Below are 15,000 nucleotides of genomic sequence, written 5' to 3' on the forward strand. Positions count from 1 at the left end.
CACTCTTTTTCATATCAAGGACCCACATTAGAGCCACATAGGACCAACTAATGAGATTTTGTCACTCTGACTCAAATCTGAGAATATATTGATTATATGATTTTGTCCAGAACGCCATGACTGTCTGTATTGCAGGTTGAGAGATAACAGATGGTCTGTATTGTAGGTAGAGAGATAACAGACTGTCTGTGTTGTAGGTAGAGAGATAACAGACTGTCTGTATTGTAGGTAGAGAGATAACAGACTGTCTGTATTGTAGGTAGAGAGATAACAGACTGTCTGTATTGTAGGTAGAGAGATAACAGACTGTCTGTACAGGTAGAGAGATAACAGACTGTCTGTACAGGTAGAGAGATAACAGACTGTCTGTATTGTAGGTAGAGAGATAACAGACTGTCTGTATTGTAGGTAGAGAGATAACAGACTGTCTGTATTGTAGGTAGAGAGATAACAGACTGTCTGTATTGTAGGTAGAGAGATAACAGACTGTCTGTATTGTAGGTAGAGAGATAACAGACTGTCTGTATTGTAGGTAGAGAGATAACAGACTTTCTGTATTGTAGGTAGAGAGATAACAGATGGTCTGTATTGTAGGTAGAGAGATAACAGACTGTCTGTATTGTAGTTAGAGAGATAACAGACGGTCTGTATTGTAGGTAGGGAGATAACAGAGAAGCTATGAGCGAAACAGTCATTATTCCACATTCTAATTGTGTTAACTTCTTGTAAATATATGTATAAATATAATAAATAATGCTGAAGTTTAACAATTTGTCAATTTGCTGTGGAGCCCCTGGAACCCCCTCAAGGACCCCCGGAGGTCCCGGGACCCCACATTGGGAACCAGTGGCCTATGAGGCAGTGCAAAGTGCAACCACCTCTCTGTCTGTCTCTTCTTCTCTCTGTCTGTCTCTTCTTCTCTCTGTTTGTCTCTTCTTCTCTCTGTCTGTCTGTCTCTTCTTCTCTCTGTCTGTCTCTTCTTCTCTCTGTCTGTCTGTCTCTTCTTCTCTCTGTCTGTCTCTTCTTCTCTCTGTCTGTCTGTCTCTTCTTCTCTCTGTCTGTCTCTTCTCACCTCTTCTCTCTGTCTGTCTCTTCTTCTCTCTGTCTGTCTCTTCTTCTCTCTGTCTGTCTCTTCCTACCTCTTCTCTCTGTCTGTCTCTTCTTCTCTCTGTCTGTCTCTTCTTCTCTCTCTCTGTCTCTTCTTCTCTCTGTCTGTCTCTTCTTCTCTCTCTCTGTCTCTTCTTCTCTCTGTCTGTCTCTTCTTCCCTCTGTCTGTCTCTTCTTCTCTCTGTCTGTCTCTTCTTCTCTCTGTCTGTCTCTTCCCACCTCTTCTCGCTCCTTTTGTTTTGCCGCGAGCAGCGGCAAGCCGCCAGTCAGCGAGGCCAGCGGCGCCTTTGAAGATGGCTGCTGCTCAAACATTAACCTGACCCCTCAGTCATGTCTGTGTCACACAGCTAGCAAAGGAACAAGGGGACAGCTAGGAGACGTCTGAGGAAAGACCTGCGCAAACCTCCCCCATTAAGAATGAACAAGAGTCATTCCTGTGTACAAAGGCAGAAAGAGAAATGTGATGATTGATAAGATCATTTTTTTAATATATTATGGTATCACTTAATAAAGTATACATATTCACCGTTGACTAGTTGCTTATTAGGGTGCATATTAGTAGCATTAGTAGCACCAGATTGCACAGGGCCTGCGCAATTAACCTGAAAATGTATTGAAACCGACATTTAGAACCTCTAAAAACGACTTAATCTTGCTCATGTCAATGAATTAAATGAATTCATTAATTCAATTCATTAATTAATGTAAATTCGGTTCATACTTTCCCCAATGTGTCCCAATGTGTGTGTGTTCAGTCACATGCCTCCGTCCTGTCCAACTAACATTAGTCTGCGAACAACCAAGTCAACAAACAGTGCAGACCTGTCAGATAACTATGAGGGCATGGTTAAAAACAAAAGCATATACAATACATAATCATTCATTAGTCCAGGTACAAGGCAATCCAGGTACAAGTTTGAAATAATCATGATATTGATTTGAAGTCATATCGCCCAGCCTGATTGTTGATGCTTTAGAATAGATCACTGCAAAGTTTTCTATCAAACTCCATTGTAGCTACGCCAGAAATGTCTTGAAGTGACATGACGTCTATATTATGTCTGCCCAGGTATCCACATTACGTTGTCTATGTCTGCCCAGGTATCCACGGGAAAAAGAAAAACACAGCAAACAACACAATGGGCCCAGCTGTTTAAAGCAGTGTTTAAGTGTTTTTGGGTGGATTTTCTCTTTAAACTCCTTCTCACACCCAATGAAGACACTCAGAAAGAACATTCTTTTTGGAGGTGGAAACTTTCAATTAGGTCTGGCTGAGAGAGCAGACCATCGTTATCTCTCTCCAGTGAGGGACTCGCCCAGATGTACGATCACAAAAACAGCTGAAGAAACAGCTCGAGAAAACACGTTCTCTTCTTTATAAGTGGTTGCGGCTTTAAAGCCCAATTATTTTAATGGCTATCAAATCAACTGTGTCAAGTGCCCTGTGCCGCATGGCTCCTCCTGTCAGTCAGCAGGCTGCGAGCAGCATGGCTCGTCCTGTCAGTTAGCAGGCTGCGAGCAGCACCTGGGAACATTCTGTTTCTCCACGGCCGTCCAAGTGTGGATTTTGACGTAACGAGGCGAGACAAGCAGCAGGTCTGTTCAAATGATCCAGATGATAGTGTGGTTTAGGAGACAGGCAGAGACAGAGAGACTCCTCATGTCCAACCTGAGCTACAGAAGGAAGGGGCAGTGGCTACGAGGAAACACACAGACAGACAGCAGAGAATCCCTGCCAAGTCACTGATACACTATGCTATGGCTGGTTACTGATACCACTGATACTCCCTCACGCCCGCCTCTCCCTCCCCCTCTCTCCCTCACGCCCGCCTCTCCCTCCCCCTCTCTCCCTCACGCCCGCCTCTCGCTCCCCCTCTGTCCCTCACGCCCGCCTCTCGCTCCCCCTCTCTCCCTCACGCCCGCCTCTCGCTCCCCCTCTCTCCCTCACGTCCGCCTCTCGCTCCCCCTCTCTCCCTCACGCCCGCCTCTCGCTCCCCCTCTCTCCCACACGCCCGCCTCTCCCTCCCCCTCTCTCCCTTACGCCCGCCTCTCGCTCCCCCTCTCTCCCTCACGCCCGCCTCTCGCTCCCCCTCTCTCCCTCACGCCCGCCTCTCGCTCCCCCTCTCTCCCTCACGCCCGCCTCTCGCTCCCCCTCTCTCCCTCACGCCCGCCTCTCGCTCCCCCTCTCTCCCTCACGCCCGCCTCTCCCTCCCCCTCTCTCCCTCACGCCCGCCTCTCCCTCCCCCTCTCTCCCTCACGCCCGCCTCTCGCTCCCCCTCTCTCCCTCACGCCCGCCCGCCTCTCCCTCCCCCTCTCTCCTGCACGCCCGCCTCTCGCTCCCCCTCTCTCCCTCACGTCCGCCTCTCCCTCCCCCTCTCTCCCTCACGCCCGCCTCTCGCTCCCCCTCTCTCCCTCACGCCCGCCTCTCCCTCCCCCTCTCTCCCTCTCGCCCGCCTCTCCCTCCCCCTCTCTCCCTCACGCCCGCCTCTCGCTCCCCCTCTCTCCCTCACGCCCGCCTCTCGCTCCCCCTCTCTCCCTCACGCCCGCCTCTCGCTCCCCCCTCTCTCCCTCACGTCCGCCTCTCCCTCGCCCTCTCTCCCTCACGCCCGCCTCTCCCTCCCCCTCTCTCCCTCACGCCCGCCTCTCCCTCCCCCTCTCTCCCTCACGCCCGCCTCTCCCTCCCCCTCTCTCCCTCACGCCCGCCTCTCGCTCCCCCTCTCTCCCTCACGCCCGCCTCTCCCTCCCCCTCTCTCCTGCACGCCCGCCTCTTTCATTTGGGCCATTGTCGCCCTCGCTCCATCTCCAAGCCCTCCCTCAGTGTCAGTCTCTGCATTCGGCATGCCTTCAAGCTGTCTGGCTAATCTCCCTGAATTATTCAACACACTTTCTCCTCCCCCTCCCCTCTCTCTCTCTCTCTCTCTCTCTCTCACTGTCTCTCTCTCTCTCTCTGTCTCTCTCACTCTCTCTCTCTCTCAGTCTCTCTCTCTCTCTCTCTCAGTCTCTCTCTCTCTCAGTCTCTCTCTCTCTCTCTCTCTCTCTCTCAGTCTCTCTCTCTCTCTCTCTCTCTCTCTCTCTCTCACTTCCAGCAATGTGCGAGAACCTGGAACGGGGTGATATTTACTGAGGGGGGAAAAAGAGAGAAAGAAGGCACAGCAGCCATTGCGGTTAATTTCTCTTGAAAGATTTTTCCTCCGGAGGGACACTGCAGCTTTTTCTCATCACGATTAGCCGAAACGATGTCGCCTTCACTTGCTGCAGTTTGGATTTGAGTTCTTGGGTGGAGCTCAGCTCGCTCTTTAGACTGAGAGGCATGCGGGCGCTTTCTTCCAGGCCGTGCGGTGTTATAGAGCTGGGCCACCATTCAATATTATCGATTATTGTGATGATATGAACTAGATATTTTAATATCGTGACACACCTCTGTTGTCTACATTGACGATGAACAAGCACATTTAACTTAAAAACTCTCATAAAATGAGGTACTCTATGGTAGGAATATTATTTGAATATTTCTGTTTTGTTTGACATCACATTTAACATCACCGTTCGGTTCAATGAGATGAACATTCATTTGATTATTCAATGTGATTTTGCATACATGGACCATATCATGATATATCGGTATCGAGAGAAATCATTATTGTGATACTGATTTCAGCCATATCGACCAGCCCGACCGCGGTGCATTCAAGTGCCCTTCCAACCAACACTTCTGAAGTGATGGTGAAACAGGTCCCTTCTACGGTCCCTTCTCCCTACCTACTGATGAACTCATTGCATTAGAAGTTATAGAGAGGATGGAGACGCGCACTCAGGAGCGCGAGGGCGTCCTGTACGCTCCTGATGGAAGTCATCAGCAAAGTGCACGACCAGAGGAAAGAGGGCGACCTGCGTGTTCAGATGTGCTCTGTGTATATATCTCTCTCTTTTTTTTCCCGGGGAGATCGAAGACTCACATCCGCGCACTCAATAGCTCGCGTCCGTTCCAGCCCCGCACAGTGCCAAGCTCTTTATTGTACACAGAAACACCCTGCGCCGCACAGTGCCAAGCTCTTTATTGTACACAGAAACACCCTGCGCTTTTTCCCCATAACTACATCCATATGGGGAGCGAAGAGGCCAATGAACTTCCAAGTACTGTCACTTTGGGGGTGGGAATTCTCGGATCTCGGTATATGGTCGCTCGAACGTAGCGAGAGGTGGGCGATATGGCAAAAATATCATATCATGATTTTTGTTTTTCATGATCCTGATCCACAATCTTATCACGATTCCTTTTCATGTTGGTTAAAGACTCTTTTGCGAGTTACTTAACAGTATAACTCGGGCTGGTCGATATAGACCAAAAATCATATCTTGGTCATGTTCAGTTGTAAATCAAAGCCACATGTGAGATGTCACAAGCACTTTTATTAAAACAGGATATCAAAACAACAAATACATGATTTCCTTCCCTGACTATTGGTGCTTTCACAAAATATTTACAATGAGACGTTTGATCAATAATAATCAGTAATGTGGATATAATGACTAAGTGGCATAAAGGCAAATAATAGAACAGCTAGAACAATCTGATAAGTTCAGAAAATGACATCATTTTACTGTACTGCAGCCTTTAAAACCATGAAAACAAAACACTTATGGCATCATGATATCGATATAATATCGCTATATTGCCCACCTCTGATCGCAGCATTGGCAGCTATTTGCCCCCTGTGCCTCGGACCCCCCCCCCCTCCCATGGTATCGAAAATGGTATCGTGTTCGAGTATCGATATTTTCCTGGGTATCATATCGAAGTGAGAAATTCTAGTATCGTGACAACCCCTAGAGGTGTGAGGTAGTGCTTTCTTCTCCTCTTTGTGGTGTTTGCTTTAGCACACACGCACGCACGCACACACACACATGCACGCACGCACACACACACACACACACACGCACGCACGCACACACACGCACGCACGCACACGCACTCACACGCACACACACACACACACGCACACACACGCACACCAGTGGCGTGTCCAGACCTTTTTTACCAGGGTGGCACAAGTGGGGCACAGACTTATGAAGGGGTGGCCAGGAAGGGACCCTAGGCGCCGCCGGACTTTTAGCCAAAAAACACACGCACTCGCTCGCACTGTGCACACACACGGCACACGTCAGAATAGCGTTAATTTACCATGTTCGTCCCAACTAGACTACATATATCTACTTTAATTAGTAACATTACAGTGTCTTACGTTCCTGTGTTTAAAAAGCATAATTTAAGAGAAATAGACCCATCAATCACACAGAGTAGCACCATACAAATGTAATATAAAGGGCTAGACACTACTATGGCTCATTACTGCCTCTCAGGTTTAAGACTGGATTGTGCCTATACATGGAAGCTTGGTTTACTGACTGGGCAGAGAGCCAATCATATGGGGTGGCACCTGGGGTGGCCAATCAGATTCTAGGGGTGGCCCGTGCCACCCCAGGCCACTCCCTAGACACGCCACTGACGCACACACACACACACACACACACACAGATACACACACACATTTCCATGGCCTGTGCGATGGTCAGAGGAATGTGTTAGTAAAGGGCCTGCCTTGTTGACAACATGATGGATGCTGTGAGTGACGGTCTTTGTGGCTGCAGTGTGAGACATATTATACTCCTGCTGCAATGCTCCAAATAAAGTGTCAAGGATATGTGCTGAGGGGACCCACTCATTTATATGTGCTGAGGGGACCCCCGCTCATTTCTATGTGCTGAGGGGACCCCCGCTCATTTCTATGTGCTGAGGGGACCCCCGCTCATTTCTATGTGCTGAGGGGACCCCCTCATTTCTATGTGCTGAGGGGACCCCCGCTCATTTCTATGTACTGAGGGGACCCCCTCATTTATATGTGCTGAGGGGACCCCCTCATTTCTATGTGCTGAGGGGACCCCCACTCATTTCTATGGGCTGAGGGGACCCCCGCTCATTTCTATGTGCTGAGGGGACCCCCACTCATTTCTATGTGCTGAGGGGACCCCCGCTCATTTCTATGTGCTGAGGGGACCCCCGCTCATTTCTATGTGCTGAGGGGACCCCCGCTCATTTCTATGTGCTGAGGGGACCCCCTCATTTCTATGTGCTGAGGGGACCCCCGCTCATTTCTATGGGCTGAGGGGACCCCCGCTCATTTCTATGTGCTGAGGGGACCCCCGCTCATTTCTATGTGCTGAGGGGACCCCCACTCATTTCTATGTGCTGAGGGGACCCCCACTCATTTCTATGTGCTGAGGGGACCCCCACTCATTTATATCATTTCTATGGGCTGAGGGGACCCCCGCTCATTTATATCATTTCTATGGGCTGAGGGGACCCCCGCTCATTTCTATCATTTCTATGGGCTGAGGGGACCCCCGCTCATTTCTATCATTTCTATGGGCTGAGGGGACCCCCGCTCATTTCTATGGGCTGAGGGGACCCCCTCATTTCTAATGTTAGCTCGTTGCTACAGTCACAGTCAGAACGCACAGATATTTTCTTAGCTCGTTGCTACAGTCACAGTCAGAACGCACAGATATTTTCTTAGCTCGTTGCTACAGTCACAGTCAGAACGCACAGCTATTTTCTTAGCTCGTTGTCACAGTCACAGTCAGAACGCACAGATATTTTCTTAGCTCGTTGTCACAGTCAGAACGCACAGATATTTTCTTAGCTCGTTGTCACAGTCAGAACGCACAGCTATTTTCTTAGCTTGTTGCTACAGTAACAGTCAGAACGCACAGATATTTTCTTAGCTCGTTGCTACAGTCACAGTCAGAACGCACAGATATTTTCTTAGCTCGTTGTCACAGTCAGAACGCACAGATATTTTCTTAGCTCGTTGTCACAGTCAGAACGCACAGCTATTTTCTTAGCTCGTTGCTACAGTCACAGTCAGAACGCACAGATATTTTCTTAGCTCGTTGCTACTGTCACAGTCAAAACGCACAGATGTTTCCACAAACCCGTCCGCCTGTTGATCTACCAACACATTGACATGTGCCAGCGAAGACGTCTCTGAGCTTTGGAGAGCAGCAAACAGAAAGCTTTTAAACAGCTGCCATGTGTCAGAGTGGCTGACATGTGCCACGGGTGACTGTCAAGCAATGTAGAGCCTCTAACCCCGCCGCCGCGGGCTTGGAAAATACAAGGGCGTTTGAATTGGTTTGCGTTACTGGAAGTCTACTGTGTCTTTCTGTGTACGGAGTCACATGAGATGTTGCTCTCAGTCTCTATTGTCAACATTAGGGAGGCACCGATATGGATATTTTGGGCGATAACGACAACCGACAGGGGTGTAGTGGGAGGTGGGTAAACTATGCAAGGCGAGTAGGTTTACCCACCTTGTCTCCCCCCATACAGATGATCTGATAATAGGTGAGTAAACTCTCTGCCTCATTTCAAAGAGGTGGGTCAATTGCGTTTACTTGCATTTTCCCTCCACTACGTCCCTGTCATTGCTGTTATGATGATAACCGATATTTACTGATGTCGATATGATCATCTGTATAAAAACAAGTTTCTATGATAATCAAAAGTTGTACATACTGAAAAACAAACAAAAAAGTATGAATGTGTTTATTTCGTCTCAATATGAAGGTTTTGGTCAATACCGATATTAACAGTGCTGTTATTTTGCTCATGAGGCCGATACCGATATATATTTAAAAAATCGGCCGATACGATTGCCTCCTTAGTCACCATCGTTGCCTGCTGCTCCTCCCTCTACATCTCCCCACTCCTCCTATATCGGCAGCAGGATTCAATTACTTCAACTCTATTATTATATGAAGACATTTCAAGCTTTTCTCTCAAAAAAAAAAAAAAAAGCCCAGGCATGACTCCAAGCCTTGATTGGTTGCTTGATGGACACATCCAAGTACAAGATTTCACAAAATCATCAGCAACATTGAATGAACTTTGGAATGCGTGTGAGAAATACTCCCACATGATTTTCAACACAAACTAGCCACAATCCTGTAGGTCAGTGATTCTTCCCAACCTTTTCCATATCAAGGACTCTAACCCAGATTAGGGCCACAGACTCTTGTTTGATGAGATTGTGTCTCTTGGATTTAAACCTGAGGATATGTTCTTTGTTAGATATGATTTTGTCCTGAATTCCATTACTGTAGGTAGAGAGATAACAGTGAAACAAGAAAACAGTCATTCTACATTCTTCTACTTCTCTAATTGTGTTACCTTCTTGTAAATGAAATAATTGTAAAGTTTAACAATTTGTATATTTGCTGGGAACCCCCTGGAACCCCCTCAAGGACCCCCGGTGGGCCCCGGACCTGCATTGAGAACCACTGCTAGTCCTGAGACCTCATTCTAGTCATTCCATTCATCCACACAGGCACTTTTTTCCACATTCTCATCTCGCCCCAAGTTCAGGCTTCCCTCCTCGTCCGTGTCTCAAGTCTCGTATATGTGGCTTTATCTTTACAGCGCCTGCTGCTTTGAAACTGACATGTCTGGCTAGTGATCCTGGATTATATGTGTAATCTAGATCTCTGTGCCAAGCTGTCATAAAACCCAACTACTGAAACTACTGCGCTTTGATGGCTAACTTGCAGTGGATCAGCGGGCTGGCTCTCACACACAGCATAGCACACCACAGGCCACATGACATGCAGCAGAGATGAGCTGCATGCTTGTTTTGTGAGACTTCATTTGTTTTTCATATTTCAATGTGTCAGTGCCCCTTTTCTTGGGTTGTTTTGGAATGTCTATGGGTTAATTCACAACAGGCTTAATAAATCATGTCGTATCAAATCATGCTATATTCAAATTAAAGTAATAAGAATTGTTGCTGTTATTTTTAGAAAAAATATACTGGTGCTATATTTTACTATAACAAATAAAAATGTATACAGTGCCACTGGAGCCAAATTGTATTACTATGCTAGGCCTATAATAATAATAATAATAATAATAATAATAATAACACATTTAAATATACACCTGACTTGTATGGGCTACATTTGCGTCAGTTAGGTCAATTTGACTTGGAAAAAGATTAGCCTATGTGAAAATGAAAATGTGCGTTCAATTAGGACTGCGGTGCGGCTTATTGCAGAACTCTTCAAATAAATTAAAAAGCGTGGCTTTATTGCAGCGGTAAAGCGGAGCCATGAGAAATATCCCTGCGGATGATTAGGCGCAGTGGTCCCGTTTGAGGTGGTTTAAGAACCTCTCTTGAGCTACGGCCTGCAACGGGCTAAATGGACTTATGGCTTTCAAATGGCATATTCATGTTGCATTTGACTTAAACACAATTTTATGCTTGTGGACGTGCGCCATAATATAAAAAAAAGGGACTTGCTGCGGTTTTGGTTAGAAACCACTGTGATGTTCAGCTTATAGGTTAAGGGTAAAATTAGTCGCAAATTAGTCTTAAATCGAATGTACTCCATACAAAAATAATAATAATAATAATAATAATAATAATAATAATAATAATAATAATCATAATCATAATCATAATAATCATAATCATAATCATAATAATTTTAAACAACAATTTAGATCTATTTTCTTTTATATTGGAAAACCTGATTGCTCCGAATTTTTCATTCTCTTAATTAGCTACAACATGAATATCCATCCAACACGGTCTCTCTTTGTATGAAATATTCTCCGAATGCGGTTCAACCCAAAATCACATCAGACCTTCCAACAAACCAGCACAAACAGGCCTAAAATGACAAATCAAACTTGCCATCATCAGCATAGTCTACACAGCACCTATGTCACAGTGGAGCAGCCGCCCGGGAAGGATGGACTTACCGACACATTCGTTGGCCTCCCTGGCCGTGGCTCTCTGCCACGGTCGGTCGTAGTGGAAGGGCTTGCACCTGTCGCACTCGGGCCCGGCGGTGTTGTGCTTGCATTCGCACACCAGACTCCCGTCGCGGTCCTTGACGCACCGGGACGCGTGCCCGTTGCACTTGCACCTCCCACCGACCTGCAGGTCCGACACGGCGTAGAAGTACGAGTCCCGGGCCAGTTCCGAGTCGTCCTCATTCTCGTCGCCGAACGTGTGCAGCCGGCTGAAGGTCACTTTAATATCGGTGGCCGTCACCCAGTCCTGCAGCACCGGAGAGTTGTCGAAGTCGTGCGCGCTGGGCCTGCCATCCAGCGTGCTGAAGGCGATCAGCCCGCCTGTCAGAGGGTGCATGTCGGTGTGCGAGTCCGTGCACACCGGCTCCTGTTCGTTCTGCTTGGTGATGGCCGCCCTGCTGGGCTTGTTGTACATCTTCCGGCACTGGGTCGAGTAGAACTGGAAGGGCACCCACGACTTGCCGTAGTCCATGGACTTGAAGACAGCCATAGATTCAGGTCTAGGTGAGCAGAACTGCAGACTCACATAGGTCACGTCGAACTTCTTCCCCAGCGACAAGGTGAGTGTTACGTTATGCGGGAACTGGATGAAGTTCTCAGACTGCCAGCAGGTGAGGTTGTGTGGGTTGTTGAGGTCGGTCAGGTAGGCGGGCGGGTGGTACTTCTTGGGGTCGGACGCGTCGCAAGTGTGGCAGTTGCGCGTCCTCTCCATGTCTCCAGCGGTCTTATCCACCGCCTGCTGTGACTGGGACAGTACGCAGTAGCGTTGGGGCGTCTTGCCGCAGGTGCTGGAGACGCGCACCTCCTTGCCGAACGCCGAGTTGACGAAGTCCGGGATGCAGCGGCGCGACACGCCGTGTTCGTCGTAGCATGGGTCCGGGGGAGAGGTCTGCGCAGCGAACAGAGAGGGGACGCCGTGCACACCGCCCAGCGCGCTCCGCGGGCACCACAGGGACAGCGCGGTGACCGCCACGGCCAGCACCACATCCACAGCCCGCATCTCTGTCGCTGAGAGTGGGGAGAGACAGCAGCCACCAGCCATGTGGGGAGAGAGAGAGAGAGAGACAGAGAGAGTCAGTGAGAGAGGATAAAGTTTGGGTGATGATGGCACAAGTTGAAGGAAAGAGCGCTATTATGGGTTGGTTATTTTTCTGATGCAGCTATGAGCTAAACAACAATTAATTGTTAATAGTAGGCTACCCCAATTTTGCTCTAAAGAAGAATGTTCACTCAAAATGTCAACCAGTTCAAATAAGGGTTTGAAAAATCTCTATAAAGAGCACTATACCTGAGAACAATAATAACCCAAAAATAAAAACAGAAATCAGAAGTCCACAAAATATGTCAAAATTCCCAGCGGTTCCACTTCTCTGTCCGACACCAATCAGTGCTCTTCTTTGGTTTTTTGTTCTCTTCAAATCTCCTGCGTAAAATCAAGCAGGAGCGGCTGGATGTAAGAGTCGCTAGTGTATATCAGCAGTTCCACTCCTCCTGCCCGTCTTTTCTCATTCACTCCCTCTCTTCCTTTCCCTTCTCTCTCTCTCTCTCTCTCTCGCTCGCTCTCTCTCTCTCTCTCTCTCTCTCTCTCTCTCTCTCGCGTGTCTCTCACACTGTCTGCAGAGGAAAAGTGAAGGACGGATCTTGGCACAGCGTGAGGTCAGCTCATCCTGAAGGAAGGGTGACACCATGCATGCAGAACCACGACATCCACTGGTAGCGCATCGAGAGAGAGAGAGAGAGAGAGAGAGAGAGAGAGATAGGCTACAGGGGGAGATTGATGTGCGGAGGAGGGAGGAAGATGTAAAGTGCCGCGGAAGGGGGGGGGGGGGATGACTGCCCCTGCCAGTGTAAAATGAGAGACTCTGCTCATGTCGTCTTTTTAAATGTTTTAAATTGAGACCAAGGATCAAGCAAAAAGCAGACAATTATTTTGAAGCCAGAAAACAAACACAGGATCAACGTTTCCTCCAGGTGTGTAACGTTACATTGAATAAGTAGGCCTAAATAATCGTCAATCATTAGTCTACTTCCACCTTGTCCTCGCCCTGGATTGGCCTATTTGGGGGTTATTTTTAATTGCAAATGCTATATAGGCTATCTATAGCAGGACATTTCGATACCTTCTTCTGGAATGGAGCAAAACGTTTCTGCAGTGATTATTAGGCCCTAAAGCTTTTCCCAATCCACAATAAAACAGTGAGAGCTAGAGATCATGCCTTTATGAGCAGCCATGAATCAAAAAGGCCAAGGTATTAATTAATTTTGCTTGTTCATAAATAGGCTATGTGCACGATGTGCATCTCCCTCATGGATTTAGCTAGCCACAGAAGGCATTATGAAAATAGCTAGCCTATTAATAGTAGCCTAATATATAGGGCATATAGGCTATAAGAATAGCCTACTATAAATATCACATCAAAGGCTATATCCATCCTGTCCTATCAGGCAATAAGCCTCTATGCTGATTATACTATAGGCCTACTAGCTGTAGCCTGCCCTTTACTATGTTATATTATGCTATTTATAATGAAATATAATATTAGGCTATAGATAATACAGTAATATAACCATAATATAACCAAGCCACCGACTTGTCTTATTGCTTATTGATGCCTATTTCTTATTGCCTTATTGCTGTCTTATTGCTATTGATGCCTATTTCTTATTGCCTATTACTTATTGCTTGTTGCCTATTTGTACTATGTCGTAAACGGAGTCCACTGCACAAGAATTTCACACGTGGTACTTGTACCATGGAGTGACAATAAAAATATTGAATCTTGAATCTTGAATCTTGAGAGAAAGCAATAGCCTACAAAAGAGTGTGAGAACGTCACTAAACTCACTACTGAGTAGGCTACACAGACAGACACGAATATGATAAGATACTAATACAGTAGGCTATAGGGTAATTGTTTTAGGGGTGACCAGGTGCAGCTCAATTCAATGCAGTCGATCAGCTTTCCATCTAGCCCTCGACATTAAAATAATCATCCACTTGGTGAGCTGGCAAGTGCAACTTCATTCCTATGATGAATCAAAGGTTTGGCACTTGGCCCTCTGACAGTCAGCACCAGTAAGGCTAAATGTGAAGCAGTTTGTCTGACATGGAGTCCCCCCACATCACAACAAAAGCCTGTTGTTTTTTAAATAACTGCCCACGTTGACCCTGACCTTATATGGGTGGCATCAGACCTGGCATTTTAAAGGTAAGAAGTGAAATATGGGGAATTATTTTCTTTGCTTGCTCCTTTAAGGAAAGGCAAACCTTGTCAAGTATTTAAAAATAACTATAATACGACATAAATAAATAATACGACATTTGCATTGTTTTATTTGAGACATTCTTGATGTCTCCTCCTTGTGCAAGGCAACTGTCCGGTTCAATCTCTCCACAGGACCTGTTGAATGTTGACAATAGACATAACAGCGCCATCCTGTGGCGGAAAAAATAAGCAACAGTGTCAGTGTCCGCCCGGTGTCATCTAGGCCTACTTCTTCCAGGCGGTGGTAGCATATAGCCATTACGCTATTCGCACTGCTGGTGGATACTGCAGGTCTGGATGCCTAACATACCTGCGCTGGTTACTTGAGTCCAGTTTTGACATTGTAGGGAACTTTAACTTCACAACATTTTGAATAAGCCCATTTCATCCACAATACATTAATAGGAAGCAATGTAAGCGAGTTTAAATGGCCCCAACAACAACCTCGTAGTAATCCACAGAGGTAATTCATTACAGTAAAGATGAATGGACAGAGTAGGCTAGGCTAGAGTAGCCACAAGATGGCACTGTTATTTGTATATTTATTAGCAGTATCATTTAGCTCTATTGCACCTGCAGGATTTTGTTTATTGTTAGAGAAAACAGGATTAATGTGCAGGAGAGTTGATTATTATTACACTATTATTATTATTATTATTATTATTATTATTATTATTATTATTATTATTATTATTATTATTATTATTATTATTATTATTATTCATGGGAGGTTTTATGTCATACATGCGTGAT

General features: G+C 46.6%; 1 protein-coding gene across 1 annotated transcript in view; it reads right to left on the reverse strand.

Moving 5' to 3' along the window:
• The window catches only part of ntn1a (netrin 1a), a gene marked incomplete at both ends in the record, with an annotated part of 76,270 nt that extends 64,289 nt beyond the window's left edge, over nucleotides 1-11,981 (reverse strand). The window contains one exon of the mRNA XM_083655851.1: nucleotides 10,928-11,981. Coding sequence (XP_083511977.1) covers nucleotides 10,928-11,981 — 1,054 coding nt within the window. The remainder of the gene's footprint in view (nucleotides 1-10,927) is intronic.
• Nucleotides 11,982-15,000: the final 3,019 nt, after the last annotated feature.

Source organism: Poromitra crassiceps, assembly GCF_964638095.1.
Source record: "Poromitra crassiceps genome assembly, chromosome: 19".
Taxonomy (NCBI): Eukaryota; Metazoa; Chordata; class Actinopteri; order Beryciformes; family Melamphaidae; genus Poromitra; species Poromitra crassiceps.